Source organism: Clupea harengus, chromosome 3, assembly GCF_900700415.2.
Source record: "Clupea harengus chromosome 3, Ch_v2.0.2, whole genome shotgun sequence".
NCBI lineage: Eukaryota > Metazoa > Chordata > Actinopteri > Clupeiformes > Clupeidae > Clupea > Clupea harengus.
In genome coordinates this window covers 7,892,965-7,908,461 of record NC_045154.1, presented here as the reverse complement: position 1 = coordinate 7,908,461, position 15,497 = coordinate 7,892,965, and the positions used below count along the sequence as shown (strand labels likewise).

The 15,497-nt window shown below is 41.6% G+C and overlaps 2 protein-coding genes across 5 annotated transcripts in view; both read left to right on the top strand.

The window, feature by feature from the left end:
• The window catches only part of sema4ba (sema domain, immunoglobulin domain (Ig), transmembrane domain (TM) and short cytoplasmic domain, (semaphorin) 4Ba), a 62,073-nt gene extending 57,350 nt beyond the window's left edge, over positions 1–4,723 (top strand). For both annotated transcript variants that reach the window (XM_031564438.2, XM_012833642.3), the window contains exon 15: positions 25–4,723. In XM_031564438.2, the coding sequence (XP_031420298.1) occupies positions 25–803 (779 nt within the window). In that variant the 3' untranslated portion in view covers positions 804–4,723. The remainder of the gene's footprint in view (positions 1–24) is intronic.
• A 1,345-nt stretch (positions 4,724–6,068) lies between these two features.
• On the top strand, positions 6,069–14,254 carry zgc:162879 (ras and EF-hand domain-containing protein). Of its 3 annotated transcripts, none has more exons than XM_031564437.2 (17): positions 6,069–6,630; positions 7,082–7,234; positions 8,866–8,956; positions 9,435–9,530; positions 9,696–9,776; positions 9,904–10,019; positions 10,224–10,292; positions 10,401–10,482; positions 10,844–10,905; positions 10,999–11,152; positions 11,282–11,383; positions 11,662–11,851; positions 11,956–12,037; positions 12,387–12,501; positions 12,724–12,837; positions 13,517–13,593; positions 13,686–14,254. In XM_031564437.2, exons 1-17 carry the CDS (start codon positions 6,320–6,322, stop codon positions 13,789–13,791), a joined length of 2,001 nt encoding a protein of 666 aa, XP_031420297.1. In that variant the 5' UTR covers positions 6,069–6,319; the 3' UTR covers positions 13,792–14,254. The 3 variants fall into 3 exon arrangements, with proteins under 3 accessions (XP_031420297.1, XP_031420296.1, XP_012689030.2); XM_031564436.2 differs by having other exon boundaries at positions 6,070–6,630; positions 10,999–11,191; XM_012833576.3 differs by having other exon boundaries at positions 6,071–6,630; positions 10,999–11,191; positions 11,707–11,851.
• Positions 14,255–15,497: the final 1,243 nt, after the last annotated feature.

The window sequence follows — 15,497 nt, the reverse complement described above, 5'->3', positions numbered from 1 at the left end:
TGTGTCCTCCTTTCCTCTCCTAAGGTTCATCGGCGTGCCAGCTGATTGTCATGCCCGCCAACACCTTCAAGGTGCTGCCCTGCAAGCTGCGCTCCAACCTGGCGGAGCGCCACTGGGAGTACGGCGAGAGCGCCAGCCAGTTCCTCTACCCCAGCCAGGACGGAGGCCTGGTGGTGGTGGCCCACGCCGACCGCCAGGAGACCTACGAGTGCTGGTCGGTGGAGGAGGGTTTCCGACAGCTCCTGGCCAACTACTGCGTGAGGGCGGAGGCGCGGCAGGAGAGCACCACGCTGTTCGGCCGCTCGCGCACGCCGCTGGCGCCCCAGGACGAGCCCATCGCGCTGCCGGGGGAGGCACGCTCGCCGCAGTTGGAGACCAAGACGTACTGGAATGAGCTGATCGTGGTGTGTGGCCTGCTGGCCTTCTCGCTGGTGGTGTTCTCGCTGTTCGTCATCTACCGCAACCGCGGGCGCATGAAGTCCATGCTGAAGGAGGGCGAGTGCCCCAACATCCAGCAGAAGAAGCCTCGTGTCGTGGGCAAGCCGGCCGAAAGCCTGCCGCTGAACGGCAACACTGCCGTGCCGCCGTCCGTCTCCGACCATAAGGGCTACCAGACACTCAACGACAACTACTTCTGCAACACGCCCACGCACGAGACGTGCTCCTCACCCGAGAACAGCAAGAGCTTCTCTGAGTCGGAGAAGAGGCCGTTGAACCTAAAAGAGAGTCACGTGGAGATCTCGCCCACGTGTCCGAGGCCTCGCGTCCGACTGGGCTCTGAGATTAAAGACTCGATCGTGTGATGTGGGTGGCGTCCAGGCTAAGGAGAAATTGACGGTGACAAAGCAGTGGTGACAGATGGGAAATGGTGTTCTTTTATTTTCTTAAAAGATCACTGCAGACATGGGAACACCCAAAGGGAAATGTCCTGAACTTGGACACCTGGACACCTCATCTGTGTTTCGTCTTTGCTTTTTTTTTTTTTTATATACAATAATACGGTCCCATGAAAAAGGTCTTCATTTAGGTCTTGTGGTCCTGTGCACATTTCCCTACGTCTGTCACGATCTTGCCCACCAGTGGTCCCTACAGCGAGGCTAAAGAGGTCGGAAAAAAAGTGTAGGGTCAGAGGTCATATCACATCCATGGTAAGCCAAGGAGACCAGAGAGCGAGTACGTTACAACCAATTTGGTGATGTACTCCCTTGAGCTGACACGGAGGGATCCAAAGAAGCCTCCTCGAAAGTCCGTCCTAATTATCTGCTCACTAGCATCCCCTCAAAGGCTGAGCAGTGGCCTCCAGCGGCTCACTATAGGGGGTCATACCATCATTCCACCTGGGGTTGCCCTCATCTCTGTTACACCAGCACAACCGTTGGCATGGTCCCCTTACGATGAAACCAGAGGACTCCCTTGGAGGTAGACAGAGGGCAGAACCTACGAATGTACTCCACGAAGGACTTGTACCCCCTTGAAATGACTGGTACTCTAGAGTGGATGACCCCTAGAGGCACATGGAGCTATTGAAAAGACAGGGGTTTGAACAGAGTTTAGGGGACAGAAAATCTCATTGGGATATGAGTATTGTCAAAGAGAATGCCGAGGTATTAGACGATATGTTGCCTTTACTGAAATTTGAAGCAGAGTAACTATGAGTTGCAGAGGTCTATGATCCTTTATACATACAGTAATAATGTGACATCACTAAGTGGCAGTATACTATGCAAAGCACATAACAAAATGTGAAATGGAAAGTCATCAGGCTACTTAGCTCACGCATCTGTCTGAGTGTTGGCCTACTCCTCAGAGCTATCAGCACCGCTCTCTGTTTCAGACACATGCAGTCATGTATGGAAGCGATAATGAGCCCAGTGTGCACCCAGTGCTCCAAGCATTCATTACCCAGGATTCAGAGCAGCAGAAGGCACAGAGCGATACATAGAGACCAGGGTTGGGGAGTAACTAGTTACATGTAATGGAGTTACATCATTAAATAACAAAGTAAATGTACTTGTAATCCATTACATTTACAGTTACTGGAAAAAATATGTAATTAATTACAGTTACTAATCAAAATGCGATTGGCGATTACAAAGGGGTTACATCTGAATATACTGGTATATTGGTAAAAAGCTTCTATGTCCATAACATTCATACTGTTGCCTTATATTTTTTCACCATCTAGACAGGCTCCGTTTGGCAGTATGTACTCCTATTTTGAGCATTGTTTTTGATTGGTTCTCTCGTTTGGATTTGCACCGCCTCTCGTCTGCCAATCAAAAAGTTATCAAAAAGAATCAAATGTAATAAGTTACATTACTTTGATAAAGTAATTAAAACAGTAGCATTACTTATTACATTTTTAACAGGGTAACTAGTAATCTGTAACCTATTACATTTTGAAAGGGACCTTCCCAACCCTGATAGGGACCACCGGGGCTCAGTGAAACAGCTGAATGTGTATTCGGCCAGTAGGAGGTTAATCGCTCAACAGGGCAGTGAAAAATACACCCAGCAGAGATGACCAACATTCTCCTGTGTTTGTTTACATTACCAAAAATGATCGCATGTTGTATGTGCCAAAATCAAACAAAACGACAAAAAGCCAATAACAACAAAAGATGATATTCTCTTACATGTCTGTAACATGGCACAATCAATTTACCACTCTAGGGACCGTAACAATTTATAGAAAACAAATCTTTTTCAATCTCTATCAGAACAACCTTAGTATAAGAAAAAAAAGAGAATTCAAGCTTGCCTAAGAAAGTGTTTATGAGCACAAGAGCTTACCAGCATCCCTGAAATGGAGAGAGAAGAGGCATCCATTAATTAGACTGTCTAACTGTATGTAGGCTGTATGAGAAATAGATCATTTTTGATATGGCATGTAGAATACGTTTGGACCAGTGAATGAATGATCATGGAAGCAGATTTAGAGATGGGCAGAACCACAATTAAATACAATCTACCTAAATACTGTATGAATACACAGAGAAAAGCTAAGCGTGTTGCCCAGCAACGCCTCTCTGTATTATGTGTACTATGTGTTCTGTAAATAGAATTTTAAGACTCCATAGCTTGACAGAGGGACTGTTTCTCAGTTTCATACTCATTACCATAACGATTCATGACAATGTGACCTAAAAAATATATCCATTTCATTTATTTCCAAAGATAAAACTATTCTCAACGATATGATGCACCATTGAGTTGACATTCTGTGAAATTGTTGCCAGAGTTTTTTTTTTGTCATGCAAACATTTTTTATGGTGGAATGTAGTAATACACTCATTGAAAGTATTCCAAAATCTCTTTAAGTAAAACATGTTGTGTCTTATTTAAATATAGTCTAAAAAATGTGTATAAGAGATTTCTCATTTCATTTCTTCAGACAAAGTAGCTGTGCGAAAGGCATACTGCTAACAGGGGAAAGATGTGTATATATGTACATTCTTACTGTGTATGTGGGGGGCTGTTGTAAATGGAAGGTTTCTATAGTGTAGGGGCAAGCGAAGAGCACAATGCTGCTTTTACCCACAATGCATTGTTTTTGCACAGAATGTTGGGGAGCCTTGTTGAAAGTGTTTTTTTTTTTTTTTTTTTACAGTTCTGTAGCAGCTTCTTTACATGTTTTCGTTTTAAAGATGCCTTCAAGTAACATTTTATGACTCCAAGGTTGTCTCTCTTGAGACATCAAATATATGCTTCTAGCCTTGTGACAGAACACGATCAGGTTAACCAAACAGCAGCCTCCTCAGCTTCATGCTATTAGGTGGTAGATATAAAAAAAAACATCATTCAGGCTTGCTCAAAGATTATGAAATTAAAACATATTTGAGTGGATGCCTTTCCATTGTGGCCAGTAACTGCACAATAGATCCAGTTAATAGCTAAATGTTTTTTTCTTTGATTTTATTATTTTAAAAGCAGTTTATTGTCGTAAACCACTGTAAATTGGAAGGTTGTCTGTACAACAGTCCACCACTGGTTATGTATCTACTGTGCATAAAAACCTTCAAGGTCTATCTAGAGTTATATACCCCATGTACTGCGTACGACAAACACACATACCAGTATGCTCACTAATCACACACACACACACACACACACACACTGGTGCATGCATCCATAGAAGCACACACTCACACACATTATTGAAGCACAAAGAACCTTTGACTTTAAAACATAATTTTATGTCTTCTTTTTTTACATTCGTCTTTCATTTGTTATTTAAAAGATGCGTAGGTACATAAAACAACCTGTGGTGATTGTAAACCAATTGGCTTTGACCCGTTCATCCACTGACACGCAATGCAGTACAAAACTAGTTCTAATATTCAGATGATTCAGAGCAGATTCTATTGTTTATCCACACACGCATTGTATTTCAGTGAGAGACATACATTTTGATGGGACTGTGGTGAGATCTCTGATCTCAGTGAGCCAAACAGGGAGGCTATCAGCACTCCTCCCCAGTGTGGAAGCACTCCAGCGAGGAGTCACAGCAACAGTACGCCAAGTCTGTCGGACTCATTGTTGACGTGTAAACTTTTGTGTAAAGGTGTATTTGTAAATTGAGCTGCCATTGTACAAAAAGCTGTTGTGAAATGTATTTTTTTGTATTATACATCACTACTGTTTCTGTTGTTTTATTATACTGTACATAAAAAAGCACTTTATTTTAATTTTCTAAAATAAAACAGATAAAATATGTTTGAAATCTGTTTCTTTTTTTGTGTATATCCTCACACAGAGTACACACTTTCAATCAACTACATTTCCTCTGCACACAGCCAGGTAAATTACCTGAAGTGCTTATTAGTGTGTTTTATGGTTACACAACTGGAAGTATGAGGAACTTTTGTTATATAGCGTGAGGTTGACACGGATGATTTGGCACCGGATTAGTGCTAGATTCCTTCCAGAGTCAGCCCCTGTCTGGTGGTGTGGCTCACATCATCTGCCTAAAGAATATGCTGTTGAGTTATTTCATCTACATGGCCATGAGGACTGATTGTAAAATCCACCATCATGACAGTGTAGACAACCTGTTCATACTGACTCAACACTGAATGAAATTATTTATTTTTTCTTTTGAGAAAAAAATGAAGGTGAAATATTAATTTGCACATCCAGTCACTTCAACGTCATGGTAATTCCATAAAAGGACAGTAGGATCATGGATTTCCTCTCTTGCTGTGAATTCCCTGCCCATAACTTCATGCATCACACATAGCGTGTATGCTTTTTGGCCCATTGTCGTGGCTATCTTAGTCGGCCCTACGTCAGTTAAAAGTTAACACTGACGGAATCCATTGTCAACACATCAGTCTCCTTTAAGTGTGGGTGGAGTGGCTTGTTTGCACAGAGATCAGCTAACACTGAAACCCATGAGTTGGAAGAACATTCTACAATTTCATGGATTTAACCCCAAAGTTGGTCCACACAGTTGTTCCTACTGAGATAATAATTCTATAGCAATATCACATTATTCGGTTCACATCAAGATCCCATTTCACCCTATTGTTCAAACCTATTTTTTAATTCTAATTATTCAGGGTGTGGTGATTTAGTCACAAGAACATTCCTAAGCCGTAGAGGCAAGCACTGTACAGATAAGAAAGTTCACACCTGAAAGGGAAATAACAAGAATAAAAGGGAATAGCCTTCTAATTACTGAGCCTGTCTGACTAATTTGTGTTTGTCCCCTGCAGTAAGATAGCCCACATGCAAAGTCACGTGTCAGAAGGATGACCAAGTTAACAATTTTCAAGAAATTCTTCTCACCTAAAAAAAGTTAATAATATTAATGGTTTTATTCATTTCTAATACAGAAAGAACTTGTAATGTCACAAATACCAATAGACTATTTGTATTGCACTACTAGTACTGGTGTGGTATGATGAATAAACTTGTTTTTAATCACAACAACAAACAAATTGGGTAAAACGTAGCTTATACCTTGGCCTAGCCCCGCCCCTTTGTCATGTCATGAACCAATAGTGTGCAGAGACATCTGAAACTTTATTCTCATTACAGGAGGTTAGCGTCTCGGGAAGTCATGGATCCTAGCTAACTCACCTGTGTGACAAATGCCGTGGTGAACTCACCTGTTACAGTTTGTTTTTAAAGGGGATTACTTTATGGATGCTTTTAATATATGCACACGAATTGGGATCATTTGGCCTGACAATTAATACAGTTATTTGAAGTAGGATTTTTTTTAATTCACTGTTATGAAGTAGGATTTTAGGTTATTTGTTCAGTGACATTTTGTGAACTCATCTGCAAAGGTACAAGGCAGCTTGACTTCAGAATGAATAAACCAGAGCTTCGAAGGCTTTTTTCTGCGTGTGATGTAAACAGATCTGGGCGAATCGAGTTGGAAGATTTCTCCGTTGTTTGCCGGGAGCTCAATGTTCCCACCGAAGACATCACAACTTTATTCAACAAATTCGACGTGGACGCAGATGGGAGTATCAATTACAGCGACTTTTCCTCGCGGTTTCACGAAGTTTCGGAGACCCTTAACCTGGCTTCACTCGAGGATTCTTTGCAAAGTCAAGTCAGCCCTTGGGATGAATTTGAGAACTCATTGGACGGTGACGTGGTTTACTTTTTGGGAAGGTAATGTCCTTAATTTACCAATATGCATCAGAATTGGGCTTCTCTCTCCGTGACTGGCAGCTTCAATCACATGATGTTCGGCATTCACTTAAAGTCTTTCAAAATCTTAAAAAAACAAAAAAAATCTTTTAAAAAAGGTATTATTGAAATGTTCACTGATATATTCGCCGTTTTACCACAATGACTAGCCCACTTATGATGCAAGCTCAGGATACTGTGTCAATGAAATGGACAAAGAAGTTTTATTTCTTTTAGGTGTAAGAAATAATGCAAGCATTGCACAGCATATAAGAGGTGTGTGTTGCTTAACAGTAGAGTCTCAATGGGGGTCTCAGTCAATGGAGAATATTGTCGGTAATTATCTTGACACTGACTTGGATGTGTTTACTGTGAGGCCCGTTGTTGTGTGGAGTGGACCCATTTGAAGCATACCTCTGGCTCTTGTTTCCAGGTTACGGGATCCACTCAGTGAGCTGTACCAACAGATCCATGCGTCCTCTGATGGCCAGTTACTACAGCAGTATGAGGAACTTATCCAGGGTCTGGTCAATGAGAGCAGAGAGCAACGCTTGGAGAACGAGCAGCTCGAAACCAGCCTAAGGCGGTGAGGAGAGAGAGCGAGGGGGGGGACGACTTTATCAGACCTAAACACCAATTGCTGTCTCTGTACTGTTAACAATGGCCTTTACCTCAGTGTAATTGTAAACAATAGATAATATATCTTACTGAGACAGATGTTTGAGACCAGTCTAAGATGAGGAGCCTCTTCAGACATACCCGAAAGCTTTTATCTGACAAAAACAACTTTATCTTAAACACACATCTCTGGTCCTCCCAGTCTTTCAAGCAAACCCAATACACATATAAGAGAAAAAGAGGGGAACCTGGATCAAGATGCATGCAATTTTTTATTGACACTTCAAAAGATCTTTATCAGTAGCTGAGTCAGTTTGCATGCCTACCTTGTTTGAGCCAGTACAGTAATGTGACATCATACCATTTAAGTAAATATTGGAGATGACTCTTGACTCTCGTCAATCATTTCAGTGCCATATATCAACTAACAGGTGGGCACAGTGATAATGTATAGATAATCAGATTGTGGGAAGTTTGGATATGTGTTTTTGTAATACACATTTGCAGTATGTATTTGCATGTGGATCTCTACTCAAATCTGTATTGCCCATTTTATAAGTCATTAAATGTATCTGTAGTGAATTAATTTGCAGTCTACTGCATAGAAATATGCATGTATATATCATACGTTGCAGTTAGATATGTGATTAGTCTTGCTTAATCAGAAGCACAAAACCTGGAGAAAGTGCTGGCTTCACCTAACACCAGTTCTTAGCAGCAAGCAATTTAGTAACCAGGTGTTTGTGAGTCAGGTTTTGAGCTCTGACTAGAATCTGATGCATTGTATTCTCCATTGCAGTATGTGGGTCATTTAAGTAGTTGGGTGCGTGTGTACCTTAGCCAAAGTGCTGATTGTGCTTGCATTAAAAGAATGCAGAAGTGGAGTTGTCTCAGGGCTTTTGTCAGGGCTACTGTCGTGGTTTAGACAGTGTTTTTCCTCAACTGGAAGTGAATTGTCTCATACAGGGAAGAAGGAAGTAAGGAAATAATTGTTCATGCTCTGCTCATTCTTTACATCACCAGGTCTTTTCACAGTCTCTGGACTGGAATAATGAATAGTTCTGAAATGTATAATTAATTCTTTGTGATTCTTGTAATAAAACTATCCTACTGGATTATTCATGGCATGACGTACAATTTGCAATGGGCTGTGTTATCTGAAAGCATGTTGTTCCAACTTGATTTTTTTTATCCTAAGCAAGATATATGAATGGAGTTTGTTTTTGTTCAGAACGTTCCTCTGTACGTACACTATGTCTTGCATATCTGTGACCAGGGACTCGGAAGGCCCCTCCTGCACTCATTAATGATTGGTCAAGTAAAGTCATATGACAAACTGGAGCAATATCCCTTTTAGAGAGACGAGGGCATTTTCGTCTGAGTTAGTCAAGCCGTACAAGAAATGTCGTTACAAGTAGCCCCCAGGCAATGTGACGAGACTGCAAAGAGGATATGTTAAATCCAGCATTTTTTTCTGTCTACTGGACCTTGTTTAGAATCATAGAATAATAAGTCATTACTTGTGCCGTGTAAGACATCATCATTTTCTTAGTTTTTTTTCTTGCATCAGTGACTGACCGTGATTGTGTTGACTGACAGGACAGAGGAGATGAACACGAGCCAGCTGGTCGAACTTGAGGAAGACTTGCAGGTGCAGCTTCGTCGGAGTGAGGAGAGGGGGAGAGAGGAGGTGAGCTCCTGAAAAGGAGAGGGTAAACTTTATACCTCTTCTGTTTTAAACACTAACATATTCTGTATGCAGTGTAGTATGTGAAGATAGTTTGTGACGCTCACATGCATGGACATTAAAATAGGGGTAAAATGAAAATCTCATTCATATTGTGGGTGTCATAGACATGGACGATTCAAGTTTAGGTACATACCAGACAGAAGAACTGCCTGTTTATTGTTTTTGGAGTAATGCCTCGTTATGTGATCGAGCAGCAGCAAACGCCCACAGTGGGCTGTCGTCAGAGTCTTTCCCTCCCTGTGTTCAATGCAGTGGTTTACCTGCATTCCTGTGGTCCAGGGACCAGCTCCTGTGGTAGAGCTGGGCGGCTGGTGTTTGCGCTCACAAAGGTCTCTCTATATATATCCTGTGAAGGCCTCTTTGTTGTTGGGCTGGCGTATATGAAAGCAACTCTCCACTTGGGTTTTTGCGGCCACAGGAACAGAGGAAAATGGAAGGGAGCATTGCAGTGCTGCAGAGGAGGCACAAGGATGAAGTGGGCGACCTGCAAACTGCCGTGGATCGGCTCACAAGGGTAGGAGTCCTGCTGTGTGGATGGAGGGTTTAATGTTATCATGTTTTGCCCAGGAAATACTTTTTAAAACTGAACTCTTTCAGCAGAATTCTTTTGACTAGAATTTGTTATTTGGTTTATTGTTGATTCAGCTGTTCACCCTTGTTTTTATTGAAATGTATACAGCAATACCAAGAGGAGGTGGAATTGAATAACTCGAGGGAAGATGTTGACAAACTGAGAAACCAGCTTAATGAAATTTCGCAGGTATGTTCAGTGCATTTGAATAAGAGTCTCATGAAGTCTCCTGTTTTCTATGACCAGTATTAGCTTTGTCTGCACAAAATGTATCCATCTCTTGTCAAGACACTTATGATCGATATCCCAATGCTAGGAGAAGGAGGAGCTGAGGAGTTCTCTTGTGAAGGCACAGACAAACATCTCCATCCATCAGGTGGAGTTAGACAAGCTAAAGAATGCTTACACAGACCAGAAGCTGCAGCACGAAAGGTACCAAATCAATAATAACCATTACAGTACAACTACTATCTTTCTGACAAAGTGCTCTACATCATTGTAAACAAAAGAAAATGGTGCATAATTTAAGTGCTAGGGGAGACGAGAATATGAGACACCTTAGGCGATTCCCAATTGATAAAGGATCTGATGTTCTTTAAGTTTGCTGTACCCATATCGTCGTCTTGTTTTTCACAGGGAAACCAATGAATTGAAGAGGATGGTGATAGAATACCAGTCATACTCAAATCACATTGACATCCTCCAGTGAGATGCCATTTTGACAATTTGACAGACAATTTTGTTTGTTTAAAACTGTTCTTCTTTGGAAAGTCCTCTGTTCTGATGTAATGTTCCTGTCTTTTGATCACAAAGGGAAATGAATAATACGTTATATGACAGCAACAATGGACTACGCTCTGCCCTGGTCAATGATGCGGCCTCCAATGAAAGAAGTGTAAGTCTCGTTTCTCTTCTGGTACGACAAAGAAATGAATCTGCTAACCGTTACTTGGAAGAGAATGGCACAGGTAGAAAAGTTGATGAGGAAAAGCTCTTACTGAACCCCTTTTTATCATTGCTTATTTTCTGGAATTGACAGCACATCGATTAAATACAAAGCTATGTAAGGAATGATCAGGGTAGTATTGTTGGGGTCAATGCTCATTAGGTGGGGTAGCCCATTCGGGTAGAAACCCAGTTGTCACAGTGCATCTGACTTTGGGGTGGATGCAGCCCTGATGTGGCAATGGGTCTGTTTCAAAATCAGTTGTTATATGGCCCTAATCAACATGCCTGTGTGTCCTTTCTCTCTGCAGCTTTCACCAAAGCCTGCCCCGAAGATGAAGCCCATTCGTCAGAGCACATTAACCCATAACAGGTAAAGTACATTGCCACCCCAGCAGTCCAGAAATAGACATAACTGATAGTTCTGTTTAAATGAGGCATACTCCTTTCTGCGTTGTTTTGCCAGTGGAGAGGACCAAATGGATTCCTCTCTGCCACCGTTTGCTCGTGTGGCAAGCTGGGCTAAGAAATACCTGGACAGTGGAGTGGCCTTTTCCATGGATGTGGACGACTCGGGCAGTGACTATGACAGCGATGACAGCAGAGACTCCATAGAAACGGTGCACCATAGTTATTCCTATTGTCCATCCGAATTGGAAGTAAGAGCAACTGTAATCCATCAGAGATGGTAATATTGAGGAAGGGGATGAAGTATAATTTGTTAAGGAAATTTACTTTTGTTCTGTTAGGTGACTGGGACAAAGTCTGATGCAGAGGTGTCCGAGGCGGCCAGTCGAATTAGCTCAATTGCCTCATCTATCAGAAGACGTTTGTCAGCTTTCCCTGCTAAGGTAAGACAATAATTCTTAAGCTGTCCATCTGACCAAACAATGATGCCTAGTTTCATATCCCATGCTGATGTTTAGTTAATTTAATTTACTTACTATTGCAGTTGTTGTTACAGAAAATAAGTTAGAAGTATGGCTGCATATGTTACAACCTTTCTTTAAATAGTTTATTGCAATGTAGAAGGATGAATTCATATTCTGTCACTTTGCACAAACCTGCCAAACCTGTAGTCACAGGACATTTACACCAAAGGGCATACACACTCTATATGGATTTTCAGGATAAGGCACTATTGTGTTCACAAGAATGCTGCTTTTATCATCAGCCACTGGAGACAAATCTGCTGGAGTCTGATGGCCCAGCTCAAATGTACAGGCTGGTTCTGGCAGGAGATGCTGGGTCAGGCAAATCAAGCTTCTTACTGCGTCTGAGTCTAAATGAATTCAAGGGGGATATTCCGACCACTTTGGGTAAGTGCTAGAAGGGGTCAGATGTCTTTCACAGTATGGTACAAAAATGCATAGGTTCCAGTTTATGTGTGTTAAGTGAGAGTCTGGGGGATTGTGATTTATAGGGGTGGACTTCCAGATTAAGAAGATGCTTGTGGATGGAGAGAAAACCAGCCTGCAGATCTGGGACACAGCAGGACAAGAAAGGTAAACAACAGGAAAAGGTCATCATAAGTCACCATTTCAAAATAGCCATCAGACAAATCTTTGAATTTGGACATGCTTTGACCAGTGAAGTCTTCTTTGATTTGGCTACATCTCATCTTTGATGGTTGATGCACTTCCTCATAGTAATAGTCATAATAGTAACAACATCCCTGAAGAGTGATGCCAGGGCAAATACAGACGAGGAGTAAAGCCCAGTTATGTTTCAGGCCTGTAGTCTTGCAGTACTCTTAAACACAGACTTGATTAGTTAACTCTGCTAATGAGAGGATCCCATGAGCATTGGCTACCCCAATTCACTAACTACTCCGTGTTTGCTTCACGCTTGAAGGTTCCGGAGCATTGCCCGCTCTTACTTCCGCAAAGCCCATGGGGTCTTGCTCCTGTATGACGTGACCTCCGAGAGCAGCTTTCTCAATGTCAGGGACTGGATGGCACAGATTCAGGTGGGTCCACTAAGACCAGCAAGAAATACAAGCTTACATTATATGTGCTGTTATTATTATTAGTAGTAGTATTCTGCAAAACCTTTTCGCTACAGTAAATGTCTGCAGGTGTATGCACTTGGTGTCATGGTACATTGTTTGGTGAATGTATAGTATGTTGAGCTGAGGTGGGCATTTTTGATGACTATTGGCTGAGTGTTGACCAAATCATTTTGCTCCCAGGAGTCCACAGAGGAGAGCATCCCCATGTGTTTGATTGGAAACAAGGTGGACCTACGAGAAGAAAGACCTGAGGGAAGCTGTGTGACCTCTGTGCATGGAGAGAAACTGGCCATGGTAAGAAAGCCTTGGACTTCAAGTAGATGTTGCAAGGTTAGCTCTGCAGAAGGTTTTGATAGTCTGATCTCTTGAGAGGCGCCCAAAAGAGGTACATTTGCAAGTATCCACTCTTAAATTAAGATTTAATGATCACAACATCTGACATTTGAAGAAATAGCACCATGCAACAATTTGCCACTTTTTGAGTACTTTTTCTTTTGCAACTACTTTTGGTGTCATCTTAAAATTAATTTTGATGGTATATAGTCATGTGAAGGACTGAAAATCACACCTGTCGTTCCCACTAGTCGTACAGGTGGTCCGCTATGTAGTTTTGTTGTTTTGGTCGGAACACCCTGCGTAAATGTAAGAAAAGCCTTCACAGTACATCGCCAACAGTATTGCCAAAAGACGCCAGTTGGCAAGCTGTCAGTGCCATCTGAGCTGTTGATGGTGTTTTTTTCCATGCTTTTTAGGTAGGTAGGTAGCTCGCTAGTTTTAGACCAAAACTCCATAATGCTGTTTTAAACCAGACCATTACAAAAGTACCGAGTATATTAGTATACGTACTGTGGAACAGTTTGTCAGGTACCTATGCGACCAATAATATCATGTTATATATGACATGGCAAATAATCATCTCATCTGGACAAGATTGTGAAAATTCAGCTGCCTTAAACTGTGTCTGCCTTATCAGACCTACAATGCCCTATTCTGTGAGACCAGTGCTAAAGAGGGAACCAACGTTGTAGAGGCAGTCCTCCATTTGGCAAGGTAAGGCATCTCATCAGTCTCTGCCTACTCTTATTGCCACACTACTGTTGAACCTGGTCAGTGTTGTGAGATATGTTGTGTCTGTCCTACAGAGAGGTGAAGAAGCACATGAACCTAAGAAGAAAGTCTGAGGGCTTCATAACGCTAAGTCAAACGGGTCGAAAGACGGCATTTGGTAACTGCTGTGCAGCGCAGTGAATTCAGTGAAGTGTGCTGTATTTTTTTAACCTTTTCACATTAATGGTCAGATTCCTTATGTTTCCAGATCTGTTGCAATAGGCACGTGTAATGCTTAAAGTGTAAGGGAGTAATGTGGTGATATTTTGCAAATCATTTCAGTTTTATTTCTGTGCAATACTACTTCCATCAGTAGTGTTTTATGTAAAGCCTGTATCACATAGTGCCACAGTATGCACATCAAATGTGCAGTTAATGCTTTTTATCTAAATATTTCTGGTAGTGTTAACGTTTCAAAACCACTGATTTTATGAACTGTGTATAATGCCTACACAAACAAAGGCAGAATTGTTGTATTATGCTCTGATGCATGCAGCAATTAACGTTTCTTAAGGAACCATTGTATCGATTAGTCTGAGGACTGAGGTTACTGGATGTAGAGCTTTTTAATCAGTTGTACAAAATAAATGTTCTAATTTTTAAATCTTAATGTCCTCCTTTTATTTTTAAAACCAAGGGATGAGTGTGACAATTTGAATGTTTCTGTAAAGTCAAAGTCTGTTTTATTGTCACACAGCACACAACACCACACACATGCATTTGGCGGCGACACAGGACACACACACACACGCATGCTGATGAGGTCGCCGGTGAAATTTTCCTTCTGCCTTTAACCCATCCTGAAGTCCTTGTCCTTCCTCAAGGGGCTCCAGGAGCAGTGGGTAGCCTTTTACGGCGTACGGGGACCTCAGTCCAATCTTGGTCAGGGACAGGACAGGAGAGCGATCTTTTCTGTTCTTTTGCATGTTTTTGTGTTGGGGTTCTATGTGGAGGAAACCCTTGTGAACACGGGGAGAACATGCACACTCCACACAGAAAGGCCCGGGAGATAGCCCACCTGAGCAATGCCCGAGCCAAAAGTTAATGTCATTGTCCACAGTGTTTTATTGTTGAATCAGAACACCTTTTGAATCAGTACACCTTAAACATGTCCGACTAGAAGAGTTCATTGTTATTAAACAGCTGCCACTCTCTGGAATTAAGGTCCATATTGAAACACATAAACCTGTCAGCCCTTGATAATTTGGGAAAACCTCAGATTCAACATTTAGCAACATTCATTGAGCACTATTACTAACTACATACACAAACCCCTGTTCCCAATGTTACTACAATTCTCCACAGAAATTTAGCGTAACCCTACATGAATTCAAATCTCCTCAATTTGCCAAATTAAATTGATCAATCTGTATACAGAAGCATACAGCAAAAAGTGCTTTCTTTAGCAACATTTCTATTGCTTCACTTAGGCCTCAGTAACCGGAAGGTACACTTAAGATTTCCATTTAATTACAATATTACAATTTAGGAAGGGAATGGAGAGGTTACAAAAATACAGGATTGAGATGCTTTCAAACTATGGGGCAGTCTGGTCATTCTTCTGCTCTCGTTTACATTGTAAATACTGAGCAAGAAAACGGAGACCTGTGCACTGTGGTAAACAAATGGCTAAATCCTCATTCAACAAAGGGTCTGCCTCAAAAGAAAGGACACAGTTTAAAAAATAAATAAATAACACTACCCCTCATAGTTAAAAGGATACAACTGCTGTCTGGGTACCCAAATGTATTATCATAGTCACATAGGATAACGTTAACCGAAGAAATGATGCTTTGGTTAGCTCACAGTTTGGAAACATCTGTGGCAGTTGCAACATTCCAGTTTTA